General features: G+C 43.8%; 3 protein-coding genes and 1 long non-coding RNA gene across 5 annotated transcripts in view; 1 reads left to right on the top strand and 3 right to left on the bottom strand.

Moving 5' to 3' along the window:
• ARHGEF15 (Rho guanine nucleotide exchange factor 15) overlaps positions 1 to 25,500 on the bottom strand; it is a 289,598-nt gene that overhangs the window by 129,607 nt on the left and 134,491 nt on the right. The gene's annotated exons all lie outside the window — the stretch shown is intronic.
• The window catches only part of LOC310829135, a 175,909-nt gene that overhangs the window by 135,245 nt on the left and 15,164 nt on the right, over positions 1 to 25,500 (top strand). The gene's annotated exons all lie outside the window — the stretch shown is intronic.
• LOC310829043 (C-type lectin domain family 4 member D-like) lies at positions 593 to 8,063 on the bottom strand. Of its 2 annotated transcripts, none has more exons than XM_083707203.1 (6): positions 7,833 to 8,063; positions 6,962 to 7,030; positions 5,063 to 5,172; positions 4,134 to 4,253; positions 2,062 to 2,201; positions 593 to 1,112 (listed from the first exon to the last, which is right to left on the bottom strand). In XM_083707203.1, exons 1-6 carry the CDS (start codon positions 7,897 to 7,899, stop codon positions 1,094 to 1,096), a joined length of 525 nt encoding a protein of 174 aa, XP_083563329.1. In that variant the 5' UTR covers positions 7,900 to 8,063; the 3' UTR covers positions 593 to 1,093. The 2 variants fall into 2 exon arrangements, with proteins under 2 accessions (XP_083563329.1, XP_083563328.1); XM_083707202.1 differs by having other exon boundaries at positions 2,075 to 2,201.
• On the bottom strand, positions 12,815 to 25,104 carry LOC310828895 (alpha-N-acetylneuraminide alpha-2,8-sialyltransferase-like). The gene is given in 8 exon segments (XM_083706907.1): positions 12,815 to 13,352; positions 16,679 to 16,765; positions 18,966 to 19,078; positions 20,458 to 20,602; positions 22,538 to 22,690; positions 23,622 to 23,699; positions 24,883 to 25,064; positions 25,066 to 25,104. Coding segments are annotated over 8 exon segments (1,245 nt in total). The 5' UTR covers positions 25,090 to 25,104; the 3' UTR covers positions 12,815 to 12,889.

The raw sequence follows: 25,500 nt of genomic DNA, 5'->3' as shown, positions 1-25,500 counted from the left end.
GTGTTTTTACATGGGTAGAATGTGTACTTTTATTTAAAATGCATCTCTGAATTTATTTGTGGTGCATAGGAATTTGTTCATTTTCCCCCCCTTCAATATATAGTCTGGCCCCCCCCCCACAAGATCTGAGGGACAGTGGACCAGCTCCCTGCTGAAAAAGTTTGCTTACCCCTGGGTTGAAGGGAGCTCAAACTTGCCAAAAACCTTTTTAAAATTCAAAGCTTACCTTGCTCCCTTATAAATGGGCTCATGTCTAGATTGCCTTTAGGGACTGGGGAACAGGACATCACTGTGGTCTACCCCTTTCTGTCAGACATATTTCGCTAGTTCTGTCCTCTGGCACCTAAATGCCTGTCTTTTGCAACAGGTACAAATATTTATTTTTTGTGTTTTAACATTTTGTATTGTTTGATCATTACTGTTGTGATTATCAAGTTTTTGGGGAGTTTAATCTGAATTTCATTTTGTTGGTTGTGATGTCATAGTTTTGTGTGATTAAAAAAAATATTGTGCGATTTATTATTTTGGTTAGCCCCTTCAGACTTTTTTTTTTTAAAGTACGAGAGATAAATTTAGTAAAACAGTCAAGCTGTTCAGCAGTACCCTGTTTTTAATATTTGCTCCAAATCATTTCAGAAAACATGCATGTACATTTTCAGCCCATCCTGCAAATGCGAAATAAATAGTGTAGCGGCTTCCCATTTATTTTCCTGGGTTTTCCCTTGTTCCATCGAGAGATGGAACATTCTCACAACCAGTATTCAAAGGAGGCACACAGTACACTCATCGCTGGACTGTTTCACTTCAGAATGCAAGTGGGGCATCACACTTCTGAAGTCAAAAAATTCTCTACGGGTCAGAAGCATTTTCCTAACTGTGAAAGTCAAAAGTTCACTATTCAGTTGGCTATGATCTGAGAGCAATTGTTTGGACATCTATCTGCTCCAGAACAATTTCAGCTACCGGAATAATAGTCGCTATGCAAAGGCACACAATAGCTTCTTAAAACCAGATGCAATTCTCCTTTATCCCTGGGGTACAGCCTCAATACAGAAGGTATTTGCAGACGTACATGTGTTGATTACTCTTAGGTTCATCGATCCAGTAGATACCTAAAAGAAAGGTGAGGCAGCTGAAAAGGGGGACCAAGATATCTGAGTAGCAGCATATATGACATCAGGTGTGGGGAGGGGTCAAGTTTGACCTGTGGGCCAGAGGTTATCCAACCCTGATTTCCAGTATCTCAGTGGCTGAGCATCTTCTCTGCATGCACAGTCCTCAGCATCTCCAGATAGGGCTGGGAAACACTCCTGCCTGGAGCCCTAGAGAGTCGCTGCCAGTCAGTGCAGACAGTGCTGAGCCCCACTCATAATACTAATAATTTTATTATTTATACTCCGTCCATCTGGCTGGGTTTCCCCAGCCACTCTGGGTGACTTCCAACAGAACACTAAAAACTGAACAAAACTTCAAACATTAAAAACTTCCCTGCCTTCAGATGTCTTCTAAAAGTCAGATAGTTGTTTACTTCCTTGACATCTGATGGGAGGGCGTTCCACAGGGTGGGCACCACTACCAAGAAGGCCCTCTGCCTGGTTCCCTTCAACCTCACTTCTCGCAGGGAGGGAACCGCCAGAAGGCCCTCGGCGCTGGATCTCAGTGTCCGGGCAGAACGATGGGGGTGGAGACGCTCCTTCAAGTATACTGGGCCGAGGCCATTTAGGGCTTTAAAGGTCAGCACCAACACTTGGAATTGTGCTCAGAAACATACTTAAACTTAAAGTCAGTTTAAGGCAGTTTCCTAGGTTCATTTCGGCAGTGCACTGTGTTGCATTTTATTTTGTGGTACATCACCTTGCAACTCTTGTGCTGAGGGGCAGTATAAAGAAATGAAATAAATACATAGCACAAGAATCGTACGGAGGCAAACCTCACCTCTGTTCTGCTTCAAAGGTCAATGTATCTCTCCACCATCAATTTCCATTATTTCCATGCAACAGTGGAAGTTGGTTGGCTGATATGTGCTGAGTGCACTCAAGGTGTGCACCCGGCTATGCCTACCCCTGCCCCGAACCTTTATCTTTTGATCTGTCGACTGCCAGTGCCATGGGTATCGGAGGGTTGCTCAATCGTAAAGGCTGCCCAAATTTCTCATACCGCCACGTGGAGTTATCGGTCCATCTCCAGGGCGCTGCTGGATCCTACGGAAAAAACAGTGAAAAGAAGAATTAGCATTATGAACAAGGAGGGGCCACTGCTTGAGAAATTGAGGAAACACTCCTATACCTATAGAGGTAAGACGCGTTGAGTTAAATCAAACTTAAAGATAAAGGTAAAGGGACCCCTGAGCATTAGGTCCAGTCATGGCTGACTCTAAGGGTTGCGGCGCTCATCTCGCTTTATTGGCCGAGGGAGCCAGCGTACAGCTTCCGGGTCATGTGGCCAGCACGACTAAGCCTGGCGAACCAGAGCAGCGCATGGAAATGCCGTTTACCTTCCCACTGGAGTGGTACCTATTTATCTACTTGCACTTTGACGTGTTTTCAAACTGCTAGGTTGGCAGGAGCAGGGACTGAGCAACAGGAGCTCACTCTCTCGTGAGGATTCGAATCGCCGACCTTCTGATCGGCAAACCCTAGGCTTTGTGATTTAACCCACAGCGCCACCTGCGTCCGACCTGCGTTCAATCGAACTTACTCCCAGGTAATTGAGCCTCACGGGTCAGCCCTTTACTCCTTTTCCTGGCAGTAAGTCCCGTCGAATTCAGTTGGAATTACTCTAGAATATGCGACTGCAGTGGCAAGAATGTTGTTTTCCCAAAAATGGAAAGAAGAAGTCCTGACGAAAGAATGGATACAAAAACTTACAGAATACGCAAAGTTGGTGAAACTTACCAGAAAAATAAGAAATCAAGATAGCAAACTTTTTATAAAAGAATGGAAATGGTCTATCAAATATTTACAAATAAACTGTAAACAGATAAGAACATTGGCAGGATTATTGTAATAACCTACAGCTTTATAAGCATATACATTTAAAGTAGATGAATAAATGATTAAGTTAATTTGGACTATGCAGAAAATATAAAAAACAAATTTTAGGAACCACAGAAAGAGGGGGAAGTATTTCGAGTTTTGAAATGATTGTAAAATTATTGAGATGTATAAAACTGAAAATCATAAATAAAAATTTTAAAAAAGGAAAATTACTCTAGAATAGTCACGTGTAATATTGCAGTCTTTAAAGTCACAAGAAGTGAGGTGGGAACATCAATGTCATATACGGTGGTACCTCGGGTTAAGAACTTAATTCGTTCTGGAGGTCCGTTTTTAACATGAAACTGTTCTTAACCTGAGGTACCACTTTATCTAATGGGGCCTCCCACTGCTGCCGTGCGATTTCTGTTCTCATCCTGAAGCAAAGTTCTTAACCCGAGGCACTATTTCTGGGTTAGTGGAGTCTGTAACCTGAAGCGTCTGTAACCTGAAGCGTCTGTAACCCGAGGTACCACTGTACAGGAAGTAATCTATATATGCCTTTCTGAAGAGCTTTTGAAATTTCCTCCCTCGTCTGCCCCAAGTAGACAACTGACCTGAAGAAAACCTTTGATGCGTTTTCTCACTCTTTCCCAATCGGGTGCTCTGCAGAAGATGATTCACCTACCACCACCAACAGATGTGTTGGCCAAAGTGAAAATGGACTTCCCTCAATAACTTTCAGAGGACCAGAAATGCTGAGACAGGTAAATCTGCCACCAGCACTTCCCGTGGTGTAATAAGCTGTGGATATGAGCAATACTCATTGTGGGACACAGGCGGCACTGTGGGTCCCGTTGCTCGGTGCCTGCTCCTGCTAACCTAGCAGTTCGAAAGCACGTCAAAGTGCAAGTAGATAAATAGGTACCGCTCCGGCGGGAAGGTAAACAGCGTTTCCGTGTGCTGCTCTGGTTCGCCAGAAGCGGCTTAGTCATGCTGGCCACATGACCTTGAAGCTGTATGCCGGCTCCCTCAGCCAATAAAGCGAGATGAGCACTGCAACCCCAGAGTCGGCCACGACTGGACCTAACGGTCAGGGGTCCCTTTACCTTTATGTGCAATACTAACAGTGGATCCCACCCACTCCCTTGTTCTTACATCAGTTCTCTCTGCGCCAATCCAGTAACGCATCCGTTGCCCCATCACGTGAAAGATGAAGCTTTGCTCGTCATCACTATGAACAGAGGCTAGATGGGTACCGAATCTCTCACAGTTCTCCTGATGTGAAATAAGAAGAGTAGCATTAGTGGTCTCTTTCCAGAGCATGAAAAACTTTTAAAAGTCACAGTTTTTCTAATCTTGTGGTGTGGTTTCTCTAACTAAATAATCTGTACAAAGGTCCATATGCATTATCTTTGTGTGGTTATATTTGTTGTTTGTAATGTTTAATGGAAATAATGGGAAATCCACAAATTAGTAGGAAGTGTGCATAAGAATGCATCTGTTGGTGAAAAATAATATAAAATTCATTAGAAAATACCTAACAAATATGTGTATTTCAGGCAAATTTGCATACAAAAAGGTGTTTTTATATTTTGATTTTGTTCTGTGAACCGCCCTGAGCCCTCCAGGTATAGGGAGGTATATAAATTCGCCAAATAAGGTAAAAAAATAAATATTAGGAGAAATTCGCACCACGGTGCTGATGAATTTTCACGAGGATTTTAATGAGTTTTCATTAATTTAAAAAAAGGAACACAAATTGATACAGAAATGTGAATGACTGTGCCGGGGGAAATGATAAACTTATAGAAAGTGAAACTGACAGATTTGTTAATCCATTATTATTATTGCTATCATCAACAACAACTACTTAGTAGTTTTCTTGCAAATGCAAACCTTAAAATAATGACAAAACAAAGCATAGGAAAATCTAAAACATGTCCACATTTTTAAAAGGCGGGATTAAAATATCCCAGCCACAAAAAGTTAGGATCACATATATCTGGATCTAATCTATCCACTGGTGTTTAAAGATTCTTACACACACACACACACACACACACACACACACACACACAATGTACCTTAACTGTACTCCAGTCGTGAGTGTCGCCTGTGACTGGTAGGTAACAAGCATCTTTGTATTGAAACCAGGCATTGGCACAGCACCCCTGAGTGCAAGGACAAACGAGTCCTGGAAAGGAAGAAAGCAGTTTTCTATGAGAGGACAGGACAAGGGCAGAACATCTTCTTTGCATACAGAAAGTCCCAGGTTCAGTCCCCAGCATCTCCAAGTAGGGATGGGAATTTCCGCTGTCTGAAAGCCCTGGAGAGCTGCTGCCAGTCAGTGCAGACAGCACTAGGCTAGATTGAACTCGTGGGCTAACTCAGCACCACTCATTTCAGGGGGTGAATTTATGCAAATTTCTTCCTTGGGGGATCTTTTAAAAGGGTGGAAAAGACATACCGTATTTTTCGCCCTCTAGGACGCACTTTTTCCCCTCCAAAAATGAAGGGGAAATCTGTGTGCGTCCTGTGGGGCGAATACAGGCTTTCGCTGAAGCTTGGAGAGCAAAAGGGGTCAGTGCGCACTAACCCCTCTCGCTCTCCAGACTTCAGGAAGCTATCAGCAAGCCTGGGAAGCCCGCGGGAGTTCCAGCAGGGCTTCCTAGGCTGCGGATAGCAGCTTGCTGCCCGGCGTGCACCCTGAAGCAAATTTTCCTTTATTTCCTCCCAAAAAAACTAGGTGCGTCCTATAGGACGGAGCGTTCTATGGGACGAAAAATACGGTAGATGGATAGATGATAGATAGATAGATAGATAGATAGATAGATAGATAGATGATAGATAGATAGATAGATAGATAGATAGATAGATAGATAGATATAGATAGATGATAGATAGATAGATAGATAGATAGATAGATAGATAGATAGATAGATAGATAGATAGATAGATATAGATAGATAGATAGAGATAGATAGATAGATAGATAGATAGATAGATAGATAGATTAATAGATAGATAAATAGATAGATAGATAGATAGATATAGATATAGATGATAGAGAGATAGATAGATAGATAGATGATAGATAGATAGATGATAGATAGATAGATAGATATAGATGATAGATAGATAGATAGATAGATAGATGATTGATAGATAGATAGATAGATAGATAGATAGATAGATGATAGATAGATAGATAGATAGATAGATAGATCGATAGATAGATGATAGATCGATAGATAGATGATAGATGGATAGAAAGATAGATGACAGGCAGGCTGTTAAGTTGTGGGTGAACATATCAGACGACACAGTGATTCTTCAAACAGCTCTTATTTATTCACAGGCCAGGACAGAACTGAACTGAAGGGTTCAGTCAGCCTGATTATATAGAGCTCCACCACAACCCAACTGTAACCACTTTCTGTAACTATCAAATCACTGAACGTCACTTTCGATCCCTTATTTGCATATGTGGACCTGAACTCTCTACAGTATCCCCCTGCTGGCCCAGGGTGAGAACGTCAGTACATAACTCAGGCAGGCAGACTTGACAAAAGACTTTTGACAGCCGATGTCTTTCTGTTGGTGAGTCTCCCTCCATGGGAACTAAGAAAGTGAGGCAATGATCAGATGAGCGTATTCATCCAGAGTACAGTGGAACCTTGGTTCTCGAACATTTCGGCTCCCAAACACCAAAAATCCAGAAATAAGTGTTCCAGTTTTTGAACGCTTTTCGGAAGCTGAATGTCTGATGTGGTTGTCGGCTATTGTTTCTGGGGTACCTGCGCCAATTGGAAGCCGTGCCTTGGTTTTCGAACGTTTTGGAAGTCAAACAGACTTCCGGAATGGATTAATTTTGAGAACCAAGGTACCATTGTAAATGGACCCTGGGCAGATGCATGACCACACCAACCCTTGATTCTGGCCCTAATAACTTATTGACTCACAGCAAAATGATACACACAGACCTGTCCTCTCCGTAGATCTGCCATCGTCTTCATCACTGTTCTCAACTGTTTCCATGGAGTCTCCAGAACCTTAGCAGAAAACATCTATTTTCTTTTTTTGTTATAGTGATTTAAAAAAAAACCATGCAGAAAGAAGAAGAGTAACATATTGGGTTGTATCTACTGTTGGCCCTATTCATAGAAGGCCCACTGGGTGGCATGCAATACTAGTCCTACTCAGAGTTGACCTACTGAAGTTAACAGACATGACTAACTGAGTCTCCTATGAGTCAGACTTAATTGAATACAACCCATTAAAACTGGTGGGCATGGCTGTCAGGTGCATGAATTTCGGTGCTTGACTCCAAGTTGGACTTACCGTATTTTTCGCTCTATAAGACGCACCTAGTTTTTGGAGGAGGAAAACAAGGGAAAAAAAATTCTGAATCTCAGAAGCCAGAACAGCAAGAGGGATCGCTGTGCAGCAAAAGCGGCAATCCCTCTTGCTGTTCCGGCTTCTGGGATAGCTGTGCAGCTTGCATTCGCTCCATAAGACGCACACACATTTCCCTTTACTTTTTAGGAGGGAAAAAGTGAGTCTTATAGAGCAAAAAATATGGTAGTTGGGTACAACCCACAGCCATTAATCCACAAGGATAAAGAAGAGATTTAACTCTCATTTTAAAGTACGCAATATGGTATCTCATCATCACCAAACTTCTTATTTCATTATTATTCTTATTTTTTATTATCATTAATAATAATATGAGGCAAGCTCACCAAGGACTGGCAACTGAGGAGTGGGGCACAACAGAGGATGCTTTGCCTACCACCCCCATTCCGAAAAACAACCCCGGAGCCATCTCTGCCTGTCCTTTCCTGATAGCCGTACCTGCCACCACGGTGCCTGCAATCACCAAAGCGATGGGCAGGAGAACTTGGGCAGGCCGAGCTGCCATCTCTGATGAGGAGGATTCGGGAACGTGGAAGCTCTGCTACGGAGGCAAACGGTGCTGAAAAAGGCAAAACTACTTCCAAACAAACCCCAACCTCTCTCATTTAAAGCACATTGTCCCCCAAAATACCGAGTGGGATGCTGGGAGTGGTAGCTTTGCGAGGGGCAAACTGCAGTCCCCGGAAGTGGTATAAATGTCTGATAATATATGGTGTACATTGTGACCTAAGTTGAGAAAACTCCTTTTCCCTCCTCTTATGATACCATAAGAGCTAGTGCTAGTGTAAATGGTTTTCGTTTTGTTTTTAAGTGTGACTGGGCTGATCTGCCTTGAAGAACAGTGTGATAATAAGCGGGAACCCACTGCTTATTTATTTCATTTCAAAACATTTATTAGGCTTAGGGGTAGAATAAGAATAGTAATAGAAGATAAATAGAAAATTCTTGGAAGAAATTATTAGGCTTAGGGGTAGAATAAGAATATGTGCTAGTAAATATTAAGGATTAGAATAGTAATAAAGGAGAAGAGGTTAGTAAATGAAAGGAGTTAATATTATTGGAAATATGAATCTGGAGAACTGTTAAACAGGTGTTATAATGAAATTCAGTTAGAGGGGATTTGGGGAAGTCAGTTATTAATGTAATGAATTTAGGGATTTGAAGTATTAACTCTTTTTTACGTCTTTTTTTCTTTGTTCTATGTCTTGTAATGTTTTTATTTTTTCTTTGCGATAAATGTGAAGACCAATATTTTTTTTTGAAAAACAACAACAACCCTGCTCTTCCTTGAAGGAGCTGGGGACGAGGAACCTGTCCACTTCTTCACAACAACCTTATGTGGCCACTTAAGATGGAAAAGAAAAGGATGGGTAAGTGACCCAAGGCCTTTATGGTTCAGAAAGGATTTGAAGCAAGTCATCCTAAGCCTAACCTGACACTCTCGGTACATCACACCCAACTGAAGAATGCTTCACCTTCTGAATTCCTGCCCTGGGGCTCAGCTGTTAATAGAGCCCCGGCAGAATAATTAAGAATCTGATGCAGTTCTGAGCCAAGGCTTTCGCCCAGAATTACATTTCCACGTTGGGGAAGGATTTCACCTGTTTGGCAAATTTCACAGAGAATATTAGGGACACCCCAGTTTCAGGACCGCACAGAGCTACAATTCTCATAGTGGTTTAATCTATCCCTTTTTCCAGGGAACTCTGAAAATTGTAGGCGGGTAGGGGGTTCTCTTAGCAACTCTCAGCACCCTTAATAAACTACAGTTCCCAGGATGCTTTGGGGCTACAGCCATGACTGTATCACAATGCTTTAAATGTAAAGCTTGGATGTGGCCACTAGTCACCCACCAAATGAATTTGCCCGAAGGTATCTATAAGTGTCAGTTAGGGCATTACATGCAGATTAAAATTAGCACCTGCAGTTTTGTGTCATGGGCCTGCGTCCCCAGTCCTTAATTTTTTTAAAAAAAATCATTTTTATTGATTTTCCAATAAAAAACATCCAGTTAATATATCCAATCGCAATACTCCAATTAAAATAAAAAACTAAAATTAAAAAAACCAAATTATAGTCCAAATTATAATTATTAATTTTTCAGAGGTCTGGATCTCTGAAGCATATCTCCACATCTCAGTCCTGGCTCTCCTCATTATTCCCATATTTTCCCACATCTCAATTTTGATGCTTTATAATTCTCCGTCCCGGAGTCCACGTCCCAAGTCTTTTAAATAGGTACAAAAAGTCATAGCACTGCACCCCGAAACGCATGCCGTATACCTGATAGTCTAAGTTAGATGATTCCACTCGGTAGCTGTATGGTTTTCCAGGGAACAGCCTCTCTGCTGGGTTGCATTTATACACTAGGAGCAGCTGTGTTTGCTATGCCACTGTTAGAGAGAAACAGCATTAAAAGAAATGGGGAAATTGGGCCAATTTTGGGGGTCCTTTGTTGTTGCTCTTCCACTCAGTATCAGGTAACACGGTGGATAAACTACCTAAACTACCGGTAGTTGAATGGATTGTGGACATCAAGCATGATGCATGTTCTGTAAATACATTTGCGACTATCTAAAGGACCTTCTCCTTCCCGATGGACCCACTCGGGTGTTAAGATTGGCAGAAGATAGCAGACCCTCGAAGTAGGCCGAAAGTTTAAGATAATCACATTTTCTTATTTTATGTAAACGGCAAGTGGAGAATCAGAAGTTCCCCTTTTGTATTTTTTGCTAATGTTTCTTTTCTTTTGTCCCTTTCTTTTCTCCTTTGTTTTGTACTTTTGTAGATGCAATTTTACTGTGTTATGGGGAAATCTCGATTAAAACATCTTATGAAAAAAGAAAGTGGTTATTACTGCAATTTGTAAATGGAATGAAATAAGATAAATAAACATAGCAAATGCATAAATTGACCCAGGTCCGCCTTTCCTGATCTCAATGTTGTGAAAAGCCGGGGGGGGGGGGTTTAATAAAATAATTTATACATACATACATACATACCCTGCCCATCTGTCTGGGTTTCCTCAGCCACTCTGGGTGCCTTCCAACATAACATTAAAAACGCAATAAAACATCAACCATTAAAAACTTCCCTAAACAGGGCTGCCTTCAGATGTCTTCTAAAAGTCAGGTAGTTGTTTATTTCTTTGACATCTGATGGGAGGGTGTTCCACAGGGCAGGCGCCACCACCAAGAGGGCCCCCAGCCTGGTTCCTTGTAACCTCAGTGAGGGAACTGCCAGAAGGCCCTCAGACCTGGACCTCAGTGTTAGGATGGAGGACAGGGCGAGGTGAGGACAGACTGAGGTTGATGGGGCAGTGCCCAATTTCCCCACCTCCACTAAGGAGACCTCTGATTGGGTGTGTGACCTTTGGCCTGCCAGATGTTCCTGAGCCACAACTCCCCTCATCCTAGGCCGTTGGCCATGCTTGCTGGGGCTGATGGGAGTTGTAGTACAGCAGCACCTGTCGAGCCAAAGGTGTCCCCCACACCTGCCTTTGATGAAAGGTCTTGGCAAAGGGAAGTCTCTCTTGGTTGAAAACAGCTTGGAAATCTGACCCTGACCTGACCTGACCTCATGGAAGACTGTATAAAACACTAAGCAAATAATGAAATCAGCTAATGGAAAAAAATGTTTGCTATCGGGCTTTGTTCCTGCATTCTAGACCTTCTAACGGGAAGCAGGTGCTGAGCAGGAGCAATTATTTATGTTTGCTAATGGGACGTCAGGCCGTGGCAAGAAACCACCTTCCTTTCTCCTGTCCGAGGGTAGGGCAAGGATGAAAGTCAGGCATGGGTTGGGAGGTGAGGCAGAATCACAATTACAAGACGGGTTTCTACTTGAGAACTAGCCCTTTTGGATTTATATTCAGTGAAACGTTAAGAAGCAGAATAAGGCTGGGTCCCTCAGTGTGTTTACGGCAGCAAAAACAACAATTTTAAAAGGCACAAATCAGAGGTAGGAGGGTTCCCAAGGGTCTCAAAAGTCAAGACACCTGCAATTCTGAGCTGGGTTGGCCACTTTTTTGTATTTCTGTTATTTCTCTTTTTTTTCAGGTGTTTACACACACACACACACATTCCATTTTATAATATACATTCACACCATAACACTCCACTTTACATCCCTAGCTCTTTAGAGCCTGTCAACTTATTTCCCTCCTGCCTCATGGCTTTCAAAATTAGCCTTTATATCATTGCATTTTGTACGTTTTCCAATTCTAATTACACACATTAGAAAATTGTTAAATAGTGGGTAGACATGGCAGACAACACAGCGATTTCTCCAAAGCAGCTCTTTATTTTGAAGCTGCTATGAAACTGAACAGCAAACAGCTCAGCCGGCCTGCTTTTATAGGCAGCCAGCTGTCAACATTGTAGCAACAACAACCCAGGGTTTCCCGCCTAAAATAACTGATGTGGACCTGAGTGAAAACTACCTAAAGTATCCCCCTGCTGGCCCAGGGTGAGAACTTCAGTACGTAACAAAAATAACTCAAAATTTAAATAAATATAGAAAGGTAGAGAATTTCTCATTACAAGTCTTCAAACGACCCTGCTAGTGATGTCAAACTACAAACATGAGTCTGACCAAACTGCGGGAGGCAGTGGAAGACAGGAGTCCCTGGCGTGCTCTGGTCCATGGGGTCAAAAAGAGTCGGACATGACTAAACGACTAAATAACAACACAGTGATGTCAATTGCTTACAATCTTTCAGATATTGGATAAATTTACTCCAGTCCTTTTGGAATGCTTGATCTTGCCGGTTTCGGATTTTTCCTGTCAGCATTGCCAGTTCTGCAAAGTCCGCTATCTTCTGTTATTTCTATTGGTTTGATTTACTTCGGTAAAATCTTTCTCTTAAAAAAAATAATAATAACAAGAGAGCGGCTTACAAAAACAACATGAACACTAACACAAAGAAGCACACGTCGTAGAATTGTAGAGTTGGAAGGGACCTCAAGGACCATCTAGCACAGGCATCCCCAACCTTCGGCCCTCCAGATGTTTTGGACTACAATTCCCATCATCCCTGATCACTGGTCCTGTTCGCTAGGGATCATGGGAGTTGTAGGCCAAAACATATGGAGGGCTGCAGGTTGGGGATGCCTGATATGCCACAAACCTCAACAATGCAGGAGCAGGCAGGTGTCCCATAGGGGAATCAAACCTATGACCTTGGCATTATCAGTGCCACACTCTAACCACACCCTATCCCTCAGTCTACCAATCCTGGGACACAGACGAGCCTCCTGTTCTTAGAGGAATTTCACTCGTGTCTCTTAAGACATCCAGGGGGGTGGGAAAGGTCTTCCAATTTGAATGAGCGTCCTTTGATTGCATCGACAAAACACTCCTTTGGGCTGTCTGCACTGCTGCCTTCCGGCTTCGCCGAGCATTGCAACCTGGTGCCATTATTTGTGCCGCCCGTTCTTCCACGGCTCAGGAGACACCCGATCACCCCCTTGCCCATTCAGGCGGAAGCTCCCCTCTCACGGACACTTGCCAAGCCGTAAGCGCAGCACCCCCTGGGCGTACATGTCTAGATATCGGGAAAACTCGCTTGGCATCTCGTGAACCCCCTGCTTGGGCAGCCTGTTGTCGTAGTAATGGTGGGGAATGGGCTGGTTCTCCAGGTCGTGTTGGAAAGGCCAGAATCCGTAGAGAGTGATGCGTTCGCACAACTCCAGAGCCATACTGGTGAACATGAAGCCGGAAGAGAGGCGTTTGGGCCCTAAGCCCCTCGACTTCCAGTAGCTACCCAGCGGGGCCAGGTAATGGGGGTTCAGGAAGAGAGCTCTCTGAGCCAAGCCAAAGTCCTCCATGGTATACAGGGCACGGTAGCTGACATCGGTGTGTCCCACAAAGGAGAAGGCAGGAATGAGGAAGAAAGCGTCTCCATAAAGGCGCAGGGAATCGGCGAAAGGCTTCCGGCGGTCTGACAGTTTTCGGAATCTGCAGGAGATGGGGAAGGAACAAAACGATCAAGCCACGTTCTTCTAAGCCTGGAGGAGAAATTTTCATCCTATCTGCAATTTCTAAGCTGACTGATCTCATCAGTACCTCCTGGACTGCAACACGGATTGGAGCTGTGGGGGCAGCCGCACCAAACATTTAAAGAATCCTGAGGTAGTTTGTGATGGGTACTGTGAACTGCAAGAAGATCAAACCTATCCATTCTTAAGGAAATCAGCCCTGAGTGCTCACTGGAAGGACAGATCCTGAAGCTGAGGCTCCAATACTTTGGCCACCACATGAGAAGAGAAGACTCCCTGGAAAAGACCCTGATGTTGGGATGGAGGGCACAAGGAGAAGGGGACGACAGAGGACGAGATGTTTGGACAGTGTTCTCGAAGCTACCAGCATGAGTTTGACCAAACTGCGGGAGGCAGTGGAAGACAGGAGTGCCTGGCGTGCTCTGGTCCATGGGGTCACAGAGTCGGACACGACTAAACAACAACAACAACTGTGAACTGTAGCTGTGTGAGAAGGATACTGCAGTTCCCAGGGTTCTTTGGGAGAAGTCATGGGCTTTAAATGTGCACTTGATGTGCTTTGAAGATATGGGGTTGATCTACCCTAAGGCACATCTAAAGCATACAGCCTCTCACAAATACCGGTAATCCTCTAACTGTAGTTTATCTCTCATGCATCAGAATTCCCAGCACCATTCATTCATTCATTCATTCATTCATTCATTCATACTTTTCAAGTTTATACATTTCACTAATTGTACAATCATTTTGGCATTTCAAAACTTGACTTCCTTCCCACTCTTCCTGCGGTTCCTTGAATTTATTTTTAATGTCTTCTGCATATCCAAATTAACTCAATTTGTTCATTTATTCGTCTTCTTTAAATATGTACAGTGGTACCTCAGGTTACATACGCTTCAGGTTACAGACTCCGCTAACCCAGAAATAGTGCTTCAGGTTAAGAACTTTGCTTCAGGATGAGAACAGAAATCGTGCTCCGGCAGCGCGGCAGCAGCAGGAGGCCCCATTAGCTAAAGTGGTGCTTCAGGTTAAGAACAGTTTCAGGTTAAGTACAGACCACTGGAACGAATTAAGTACTTAACCCGAGGTACCACTGTACACTTATCAAACTGCAGGCTATTACAATGATCCTGCCAATGTTTTTATCTGTTTATAGTTTATCTGTAAATATGCAAGACGCCATATCCATATTTTTCTAAAAGATTTGTTATCTTGATTTCTTATTCTTCCGATAAGTTTTGCCATTTCTGAATATTCCATAAGTTTCTGTATCCATTCTTCCTTTGCTGGGACTACAATTCCTAGCACCCTTAGCAAACTACAGCTCCCAGGATCCCTTGTGGGGAGCGGTGTGTTTTTCATGTGTGGTGTGTGGGCATGGCCATAATTATTCTTTGGGTTTCATGAAGTATTTGAAATGTTTACACAAGATAAAACATGTTTTCATACACCTAAAAGGTAAAGGGACTGCTGACCATTAGGTCCAGTCGTGGCCGACTCTGGGGTTGCGGCGCTCATCTCGCTTTATTGGCCAAAGGAGCCGTAGTACAGCTTCCAGGTCATGTGGCCAGCATGACTAAGCCGCTTCTGGTGAACCAGAGCAGCGCATGGAAACGCCGTTTACCTTCCCGCTGGAGCAGTACCTATTGATCTACTTGCACTTTGACGTGCTTTCGAACTGCTAGGTTGGCAGGAGCAGGGACCGAGGAATGGGAGCTCACCCCATCACAGGGATTCAAACTGCCGACCTTCTGATCAGCAAGCCCAAGAGGCTCAGTGGTTTAACCCACAGCGCCACCCGCATGCCTGTTTTCATACACCTACACAGAGAATAATAATAATAATAATAATAATAATAATAATAATTTTTATTTATTTATACCCTGCCCTCCCCAGCCAAGGCCGGGCTCAGAGTGGCTTACAAGCTGTAAAAAAACCAAGTTGAATGATTACAACTTAAAAACAAAATTAAAATACAACATTAAAATATTGAAACATTAAAATATTAAAATGTAGCCTCCTCGCAGGAGGAGAAGAAAAAAGAAAGAGAGGGAGGGAATCAAATTGGTTCCAAGCCAATTTTATCATATGTGGTGGGAATGTAAGAAAGTGAAGGGCTTTTGGGAGATGATCTATAACGAAATGAAAAAGATGTTAAAATATACATTTGTAAAGAAACCAGAGACCTTTCTTTTAGGAATTACAGGGAATGAAATTAGAAGACTAATTTTCAATATGCAGCCACAGCAGCAAGAATCCTACTGGCCCAGAAATGGAAACAAGAGGAAATACCAACAATAGAAGAATAGAGACTGAAGCTGACTGACTATGCAGAATTGGACAGATTAACTGGGAAAATTAGATATCTTCAAGACCAAAAGTTCATCGAGGACTGGGGGAAATTTGTTGAATATCTGAAAAGAACATGTGATGTGCAAACAACACTGGTGGGATTTCAAGAAGCACTGTGAAAACAGAGATATATTGTTAAAAAGAAATAGGAGTGGGAGGGAAGTTTAATGGCAATATAAACAGAGGAATGCGTAAACTGAGAAGTAATTATGGGTGACTGTCAGAGAAGCCGAAGGAAGTCTAAAAATAACCAAATTTGTGAAAATTTGACAGAATTGTATATTTGTGTTGGAAAATAATAAAAATTATTTATATATAAAAAAAACAACAAATTGGCTCCAAGCCAAAGGCCAGGCGGAACAACTCTGCCTTACAGGACCTGCGTAAAGAAATCAGATCCTGATTTATACAACAAATCTTAAATACACCGGAGCACCGAGTCAAACCATTGACCTCTCTAGCTTAGAAGTGCCTGCACTGACTGGCAGGGGCTCTCCAGGATATTAGGGAGGAGCCCCTGCCAGCCCTACCTGGAGACGCCAGGGACTGAACCCAGGACCTGCTGCATGCAGATTAGAAGGCACAGGCCGCTGGGTGCAGTTTCATTACTGCTTCCTACAATTGCTTAAATCAGAGATCAGCAAACTTTTTCACTCAGGGGGCTGGTCCACTGTCCCTCAGATCTTGTGGGGGGCCGGACAATATTTTTTTTGGGGGGGGGGAATGAAAGAATTCCTATTGCCCATGAATAACCCAGAGATGCATTTTAAATAAAAGGACACATTCTACTCATGTAAAAACACGCTGATTCCCGGACCGTCCGCGGGCCGGATTTAGAAGGTTATTGGGCCAGATTCGGCCCCCGGGCCTTCGTTTGCCTACCCATGGCTTAAATTATGACACAGCAAGCGCATTCTCAGATCTTTCCCTTACTTTTCATTAAGGATGCTGGGGTTTAAAGTCACCAGGTCTGACTTGGTTCCCACGTCTTCAGAGAAATTCATGGGAGGCAGGTTGAACCTGGATTGGAGGGAGAAAGTGGTAAAACAGAATCAGCTCTCGTGCAACCGTTTGGGATCTCTCATTCAGACAGGCTTCATGGAGAATCCAGGCAACTTAACTGCCAACACATCACATTCCAGGGCTCTGCATGCTATCCCTGCATCTATTTTTCAGGCCTGATTTGTGAAGGTTTCTTTTTTTCCTTTTTTAAAATTTTTATTTATACCTTTCAAATTTATACATTTCACTGATTTTACAATCATTTTGACATTTCAAAACTTGACTTCCTTCCCCGACTTTCTGTGGTTCCTGAATTGTTTTTTAAATACCTTCTGCATATTCAAATTAACTCAGTTTGTTCATTTACTCATCTTCTTTAAATATATACTCTTATGAAACTGCAGGTTAGTACAATGTTTTTATCAGTTTACCAATGTTTTTATCTGTTTACAATTTATCTGTAAATTTTCAATAAACCACTTCCATTCTTTTATAAAAGTTTGATTTCTTATATTTCCGGTAAGTTTCACCATTTCTGCATATTCTATAAGTTTTTGTATCCATTCTTCCTTTGCTGGGGCTTCTTCTTCTTTCCATTTTTGGGCAAGTAACATTCTTGCCGCTGTACTCACATACATGAATAAGTTTCTACACATTTTAGGTAGTTCTGTCCCTATAATTCCCAAGAGAAAATCTTCTGGGGGGTTTTACGAACGTTATTTTAAACATCCTTTTTATTTCATTATATATCTTTTTTCCCTTTTCTTAAAACCCAAAAGCAGTTTCAGGCCGTCCAGTGTGGACTCACACAGTAATATTGATGCTTTCCCAATCTACCGTTTCTTTAATAGCTTCCCTCTTTTAATGGGGCTTCTACCTTTGTATTTAGTTGCTTCCTGTTCACTGACTGCAGCATTCCTAAATCAGCTGCTAAACTGGCAGTTCTGTTCTATGAAGTACGTTTCTCTCTCTCTTTCTCTCTCTCTCTCTCTGACTCGGAGCTTTCCTCTTGCAGCCAATTGCTCCTTTGTTGTCTACTTTTTAAGTGTATTTAAATGAGCAATTGTTCTGGCGGGTAAGAAGAAGCCAATAATGAAAGGTTTAGCTCCTGCAAGAGACATTACTAACTAATGAACGGTGAATTTAGGAATGCAAAGACCGCAAGTGAAGAGGAACAAGAAGATTCAAGGAGCAGAATTCTGCCCAAGACCTTGGAGGTGTGCTGCCGGTCAGTGTTGATGACACTGGGCTACATACATGGGCTCAGCATTAGGCTGCTTCCAATATTAAAAACATAGGGAGCCCCCTTAAACCAGGGCCAACCACCTGTCTATCTAGCTCAATAATGTATACTCAGACTGGCAGCAGCTTTCCACAATCTCAGGCATGGGTGGATCTTTCCCATTGCCTTTAAAACATAGCTGTCAAGTTACAGATTTGAAAATAAGGGAACAGCAGCCTCGAAAATAAGGGATCAGCAGCCAAAATAAGGGATTTTCCAAGCAAAGGTATGTTCAACTTCTGAGCCCCTCCGAGCCAAAGGCAGAAAGCCCAGCCAGCAGCCAAACAAAGCCTCAAGCGGTAGTTCCCACAGCGCAGCAACCCGGCAAAGGGGATGCAGCAAGGGAAACCACCATCACTTCTCCGCTGGGAAGCGCTGAGCAAAGGTGAATCCCCAGGCAACGCGGCCGATTTGGTCGGCACAAGGCATGCAAGCTCCACCCCCCAGTCGTTCTTAGACTCCTTATTGGGTGAGCAACGCAGCCAAGCAACATAAGTTGGAGCCTCACTCCTCCCTCGCCGGCAGGGAGGGAGGGAGGGAAAGGAGCTGCTTCCTTTGAAACCCGGGAAATTTAAGGGACATCATCAATAAGGGACAGCAGCGGGACACGGCGCTGAGATAAGGGACTTTCCCGCCAAATAAGGGACGGTTGACAGCTATGCTTTAAAACTGAAAATAGCAGGGGCTGAACCTGGGACATTCCATATGCAAAGCATGAATTTTACCACTCAGCTCAAATGCTCTTTTAAAATAATTGGGAAACTGCCAGTTAAAAGGCTAGTTGCAAGGAGAAGTAGGGGTTTTACTTCTGAGTAAAAAAAAAAAAAACAAGGCCACCTGGGAATAAACACTGTAAAAGGACCCCATATTATTTGTGATTCCCACCTGTTTGCAGTGCCACCAGTTTCCCTCGAAAAGGAAGAAGAAATAAGTTACCTGATTACTAGATCTGCCCGGTCTATTTCCTGACCACAGCTGCTGTTTCGTAGAATCCCACCATTGCCCACTACAGCACAGTGCCTATACTGGGAGTCTGGGAAGGGTGACCTCTAGTTTTTTGAGAGTGCAGAAGAGAAATAATCTTAATAAAAACATACAAAAGAAATATTGGCTTAGATCACCAGGATTCTGTTACCCTTTAACTCTGGAGTGGGAAATCATTTTCATGCATAAAAATATTGATAGAACACTGTGTCATAAAAATATATGACAGTGTTTTACAACAATATAAAAGCATAAAGCCAAACAATAATGTCATAAAAAGTTAAAAACTAAAAGAAAACCTCCACAAACCATTATGGATGCACTCTGAATTTCCTGCTTAGGCCTAGCAGAACAGAAAAGTTTCCAGTTGACACATAATTCACTTGGTGATTCTCTTGTGGCAGAGAGTTCCACAGGACTAGGTTGATGACACTAAAGGCTCCGTTCCAAAACCAGGTCTAAACCCAGATTGTAGCATACCTGCCAAATGCCCCCGGGGGAAAAATGGACAGCCCGTTTTTTCACACAAGATTGCAGCAGCCATTTTGGGTGCAAACGCCACCCCCCCCACCAAAAAAAGGACTTTTTCAGGGTGAGAGTGAGGCACAGGTCACGTGACTCACTCCCGGAAGTTGGACAAATTTGTCTAGGTAACCCCAATCTTCCTGGGATACCAGCTCCACAACCAACTTTACCAAGAAAGGTATATTGGCAACTGGTTCATGGGTGTTAACCTCCATTGGGTCTAGGGTGAGCTTTTTGTGGAACAGATTCACCACGGCCTTAATAATAATAATATAATAATAATAGTTTTATTATTTGTACACCGCTCATCTGACTGGGTGACGGGTGCCATTCCCTCATGCAAGGATGTGTTGACCACACGTTTGACTCCTTTAGTAACCCCACCCTGGCTAGCTTTAATAAGTCAGGATGGAAAAGGATTAATAATAATAATAATAATAATAATAATAATAATAAATTTTATTTATACCCCGCCCTCCCCAGCCAAGACCAGGCTCAGGGCAGCTAACAACCAATAATAAAAGCAAGTTGATTGAAAGACAACTTATAAAACAAGATTAAAAATACAACATTAAAATGCAGCCTCAATTATTATTATATTTTATTTATACCCCACCTTATCTGGCTGGAGTCTAATGAGCAGGTGGTTGAGTGCATCACTGCAAGAATCCTTCGCTCACCCCCACGATGTATTAACCAAAAATGATCCCACAAAAACAGGGTTCATAGGTGGCATCAGGTATATAGGGCAGGCTGGTGTGGACCGCGAGGGGAGGCCTGGCAGGCCAGGGGAGACCTGTGAGCGAAAGGTTCCTCTGCCCAGTTTAAACGAGAGAGGCCAAGGACTGAACTTTCGGTACCAGGATGTGCTCTGGGTTGTGGCTCTTTTCCCCCACCCCAAATATCCCCCCCCCCACACCTCCGGCAGCAGGTCCACCAGCTTAGCGCTCGCCGGAAACGCCTTTCCTTTCATTCCGTCAAATGTGATGCTTGATCCCAACGGCGTGTTTTCCTTGGTCAAGACTATTGAGAAGGAAGCATTGCAACATTGGCCCAGTTCCGCCCTGCAAATGGGAGGAGAGGTGGATTAGGGTGACTCTGCGAAGGAAATAACTTATGCTCCCCCTAAGCCCTTTGTGGCAGGTGGGGCAGGGGGTTGCTCCATACAAAGAGATGAAGTCACTCTAAGCCTCATCAAGGGGAGATCATTTATGGACTCTATGCATGCTCAGGATGGTGTTGCCTTCCTTCTGAAGATCTTTAGTCCGACTCCATCCCTGGAGTCCTCTGAACACTAGTTACTGAGAATCTCAAGAGGATGAGGGTGTTGTTGCACTCAGATTCTGTTTGCAGGCTTCCCACAGGTTGGCCACTCTGAGAACAGGGACCTGGATTAGATGAGTCTTTGGCCTGATCTCTTCTGATAGTTTTATGTTAAGTGACCTCAGCAACTAGGTGCACCACTTTTACCAGCTGTCCATGGAGGTGCAGATCAATTCTGTGTCCAAGGCAGCTGACAACCAGCTCCATCTGGTACGCAGGCTGAGACCCTACCTGCCCGCGGACTGTCTTGCCAGAGTGGTACATACTCTGGTTATCTCCCCCCTGGATTTCTTTAATGCGCTCTACGTGGTGACCGCAAACTACAACTAATCCAGAATGTGGCAGCTAAATTGGTGACTGGGAGTGGCCACCGAGACCACATAACACCGGTCTTGAAAGACCTACAGTGGCTCCCAGTGTGTTTCCAAGCACAACTCAAAGTGCTGGTGCTGAGCTTTAAAGTGTGAAATGGACTCGGCTCAGTATACCTGAAGGAGCATCTACACCCCCATTGTTCTGCCCAGACACTGAGGTCCAGCTCTAAGGGCCTTCTGGCGGTTCCCTCAGTGTGAGAAGTGAGGTTACAGGAAAGCAGGCAGAGGGCTTCTTGGTAGTGGTGCCCGCCCTGTGGAACGCCCTCCCACCAGATGTCAAGGAAATAAACAACTACCTGACTTTTAGAAGACATCTGAAGGCAGCCCTGTTTAGGGAAGTTTTTAATGTTTGATGTTTTATCGCTTTATTATTATTATTATTATTATTATTATTATTATTATGATGTTGGGAGCCACCCAGAGTGGCTGGGGAAACCCAGCCAGATGGGTGGGGTATAAATAATAAAATTGTTGTTGTTATTATTACCAGCTTTGTCCATTCTTGGACAGGAAGATAGCTTGTCTACAGTAGTCTAGGCACTTGTTGTAATATACTGTTACTGACTCACACTTCCGTGCATGAAGGAGTTAACCTGAGCTCAGGTAGCCAGTGGGGGTAGAGTTTAGCAGGCTCCCTGCAGCCTTTTGTTTCTTCCCTCCCATTCTTCCCTTTTCTCTTCATGCTTTCTGGAACAAGCAAAGAAGGAGCCGTGTGGCTAAGGCCCCCAACAGCAAACAACAACAACAACCCAACTGAACTGAATCTCCCCAAAAAGGAGATTTTACAGCCTGCACCTTTGCTAACCCAAAGATTGCACGAGACCTTTTGTGCGGAAACAAAGTACTTTTCTTTTAAAGTCTTTTGGAACCTATTTCATCTTTGTTTTATCACCAACAGATAGGAGACTCGTTTAATGTAGCTTCTAGAAATGCTGGGAGTAAACTATGTGATTTATTCTAGCCTAAGTATTTTCATGCAGAATGCTTGTTCAAAGGATGGGAGGGGCAGGTGAAAAATCTAACCAAGTTTGAATGTGCTTGGAGCAATCACCATTGTGCCTAACTCTGCTACGAGAGAGTAAGGATCTCTCTCCCAAACCTCTCTCTAGAACACTGGTAACCTTTGAGACTGGATTACTGTAACATGTTCCATGTGGGGCTACGTGGGGTTGGTCGGGGAGCTGCTGCTAATGCAGAATGCAACAGCCAGGCTTCCGGCTGGAGGGTCTAACAACAGCATATACAGCCATTGCTGTCTGTCTTTCCAGGTGTCTCTCCAAGCAGGTGAGTGGATGGCTTTACCTGTATTGGGCCATTGCTGCAGGATTGGGTTCCCAAGGGCACTCCTGAGTGAGTAGCACATGCTCCAGAATGCCCTTATCTTTTTGAGGAAGCTTCCACATTTTGACAACACGAACCCGCTTCTCATCGCTGGCTGTCTTGCTGAACTGAGCACTGCCAGCAAGAGAGAGAGAGAGAGAGAGAGAGAGAGAGAGAGAGAGAGAGAGATATTACCAACAACTAGTTTCAGAGTTCATCCCTCTTTCCATATGAACTTAACCGGACCCTGAGATCATCTTCTGAGGCCCTTCTTCTTTGTTTCCCTCCTCCACAAGTTTTCCAGGGGCTGGAAGTCATAGTCATACTTCTTCAGGGAAGTAAAGAAATTTGGCAATAACAGATCTAACAACATAGAGGCACCAGGTTGCCCCCAAGATTGTGGAGGCCCGAGGTGTGACGTCTCAAGCAAATATAGAGGGTGCTGAGATGCCTTTTGTTGTGGAATTCTACTCAAAATGGTCCAGAGCAGAACTCCGACGTATAGTTAGCAGAGTAAAAACACATTGCAGAATTCCCCCCAAATTTTATTTCACCCAGCAGAGCTTTCCTGCTACTGAAGGCAAATGAGCATAATGGTCACAAATCCAATACATTCAGGATTGGCCCTGTCCATAAGAAATCCAGTTGCAGCAGACTTAACTTAAACTTACAACAACTTACGGTAAGTCTAAACCTTACCACTAAGCATACTATGTACAGAAGACCACACCAGAGGGAAAAGAGGTAGAAAGAGAAAGTGAAAGCCAGGCTCTTTCTGGCCTTACTATTATAGTAATAGATAAGAGAACCAGTTTAAGCCAGCTTCTCTGAAGGAATAACTGAAACATCATGAACCTTTCACACAGAGAAGCTTCCAGAATAGGAAAGCAGAATAGGAAAGATCTCTACGCATCTGATCAATACTTTCTGTACTAAGAAATGCAAACCGACACCTTTGACCCCCTTGAGTTGGCGCGCCTCAAGTTGACGCGCCAGACACAACTAAAGATTTGCTGCCTCTCTCTGCCCAAAAGTGAGGCCTGCCAGTCCAAACAGAAAGACTCACCTCTGAGAGAATTCCCTTACTTCAAATAACCGATTCAATTCCCGGCACTTTGATAATTGTCCTAATATAGTCTTCTCTCTGTGGGGGGAAAGAACCACACACAGCGCTGGGATTAATTTCAGAGCTCGTGGTTGCTACAGACTCTGCTGAAGCGCATTTGCACTTCCCCTTGTTAAAACAACCCAAGTTTTTTAAGAAGGCTCTCAGAGCTGATTGTCTACAGGTTTTCCTCTTGTTACACCTCCCTATAAATACAGTCTGGCAAGTATCTGTTAAACTGAGCACACTATCAATATGCGTAAGAGATTTAGGAACTAAGTATTTACTATCACAAAAGAATGGCCAGGATGCCCAGGTAAAAGCAACCAGTGACCATTATCAGGTATCCTGGCAGACAGGTTTTCTGCTGTAGACCACCCTTTCAGTGATGTATGATTGCGGGGTGGCCTTGAACTAAAAAGGTAAAGGTAAAGGTACCCCTGCCCGTAGGGGCCAGTCTTGACAGACTCTGGGGTTGTGCGCCCATCTCACTTAAGAGGCCAGGGGCCAGCGCTGTCCGGAGGCACTTCCGGGTCACGTGGCCAGCGTGACATCGCTGCTCTGGCGAGCCAGAGCCGCACACGGAAACGCCGTTTACCTTCCCGCTGGTAAGCGGTCCCTATTTATCTACTTGCACCCGGAGGTGCTTTCGAACTGCTAGGTTGGCAGGTGCTGGGACCGAGCAGCGGGAGCGCACCCCACCGCAGGGATTCGAACCGCCGACCTTTCAATCGGCAAGTCCTAGGCGCTGAGGCTTTAACCCACAGCGCCACCTGCGTCCCTGGCCTTGAACTAGAGGGTGGCAATTTCAAAAGTCTATATAAGAGCTTGCACACCAATGTTCTGGGTTCCTCCTCCCTCCTGCATGGGGGGAGGGTGAGTACCCTGTTGCAACAGCTTAATAAAGATCAGGCTTACTAGCTGCTTTACTTCTCAGTATTCTCTGGTTGGCCTCTGTTGTGTTCTCCTACCGATAGGGAACCTACATAAGGACTCTATACGGGCTCTTGGGTACTCCATAAGGGGAAAAAAGCAGTTTGTTTTCTTATAACACTCTACAACGTGTGTGTGTGTGTGTGTGTGTGTGTGTGTGTATGGGGGTGCTTGCCTCAGTGGATGTCTCAGGCGGCCTGGCTATCTCTGATACTGTTTGACATTTCAAAAAAGCACTCAAAACTATGCCGTTCCCAGCCCACTTTCCCAAAGAACCCAGGTAACTCACCTGGTTGCCCTCTGTAGCAGCGAAAGAGTGAGACTAACAAGGAAAACCACGCAGACGGTCAGCGCTAAATTCTGCTTCCGAAGCTGTAAATTGAAGGACATGTTACGGAAAGATGGAGCCGAGACCCAAACTGTCCGTCGCCCGGGTTCATCTGGAGTCTGCTGCTTCCTCAGGTGTGCCCGGAACAGCTGCTGCCGAGGTAGGCATCAAAACGCATCAGGATGAGGAACAAGAAAAACAAGAAACCCCTGAAGCGAATGCAAAGGCAGTAAAAAGAATACAATAAATGTGTTGTATTATATTCAGCATATGTGTATCTAAAATAAGCTGCATCACTGTTGATGTGTAAACAAAACTAAGCAAAAGGATAATATAAACCAGAAGATAGGCTGGTAGATAAATATCTGCTTAAACAGCTCAGTTAAAACGTTTCTCTGAATGGGCTCAATAAATCTCTTTCAGTAAGCAGCCTCACCCTTATTGTTCAGTCATCCTGTAAGTGTTGTTACGGGAGAATCCGAGGGCTCTCTTGGACAAATGAAGACACCGACCAGGGCAATTCAGAGCAAAACAGCAGCCAGTAGGCTCGGTCTTTATTAAGGAAAAGACTGTCGCGAC

The sequence above is a fragment of the Podarcis gaigeae genome, assembly GCF_964106915.1.
Source record: "Podarcis gaigeae genome assembly, chromosome: 13".
Classification (NCBI taxonomy): domain Eukaryota; kingdom Metazoa; phylum Chordata; class Lepidosauria; order Squamata; family Lacertidae; genus Podarcis; species Podarcis gaigeae.
This window is presented reverse-complemented; position numbering and strand designations above follow the sequence as displayed.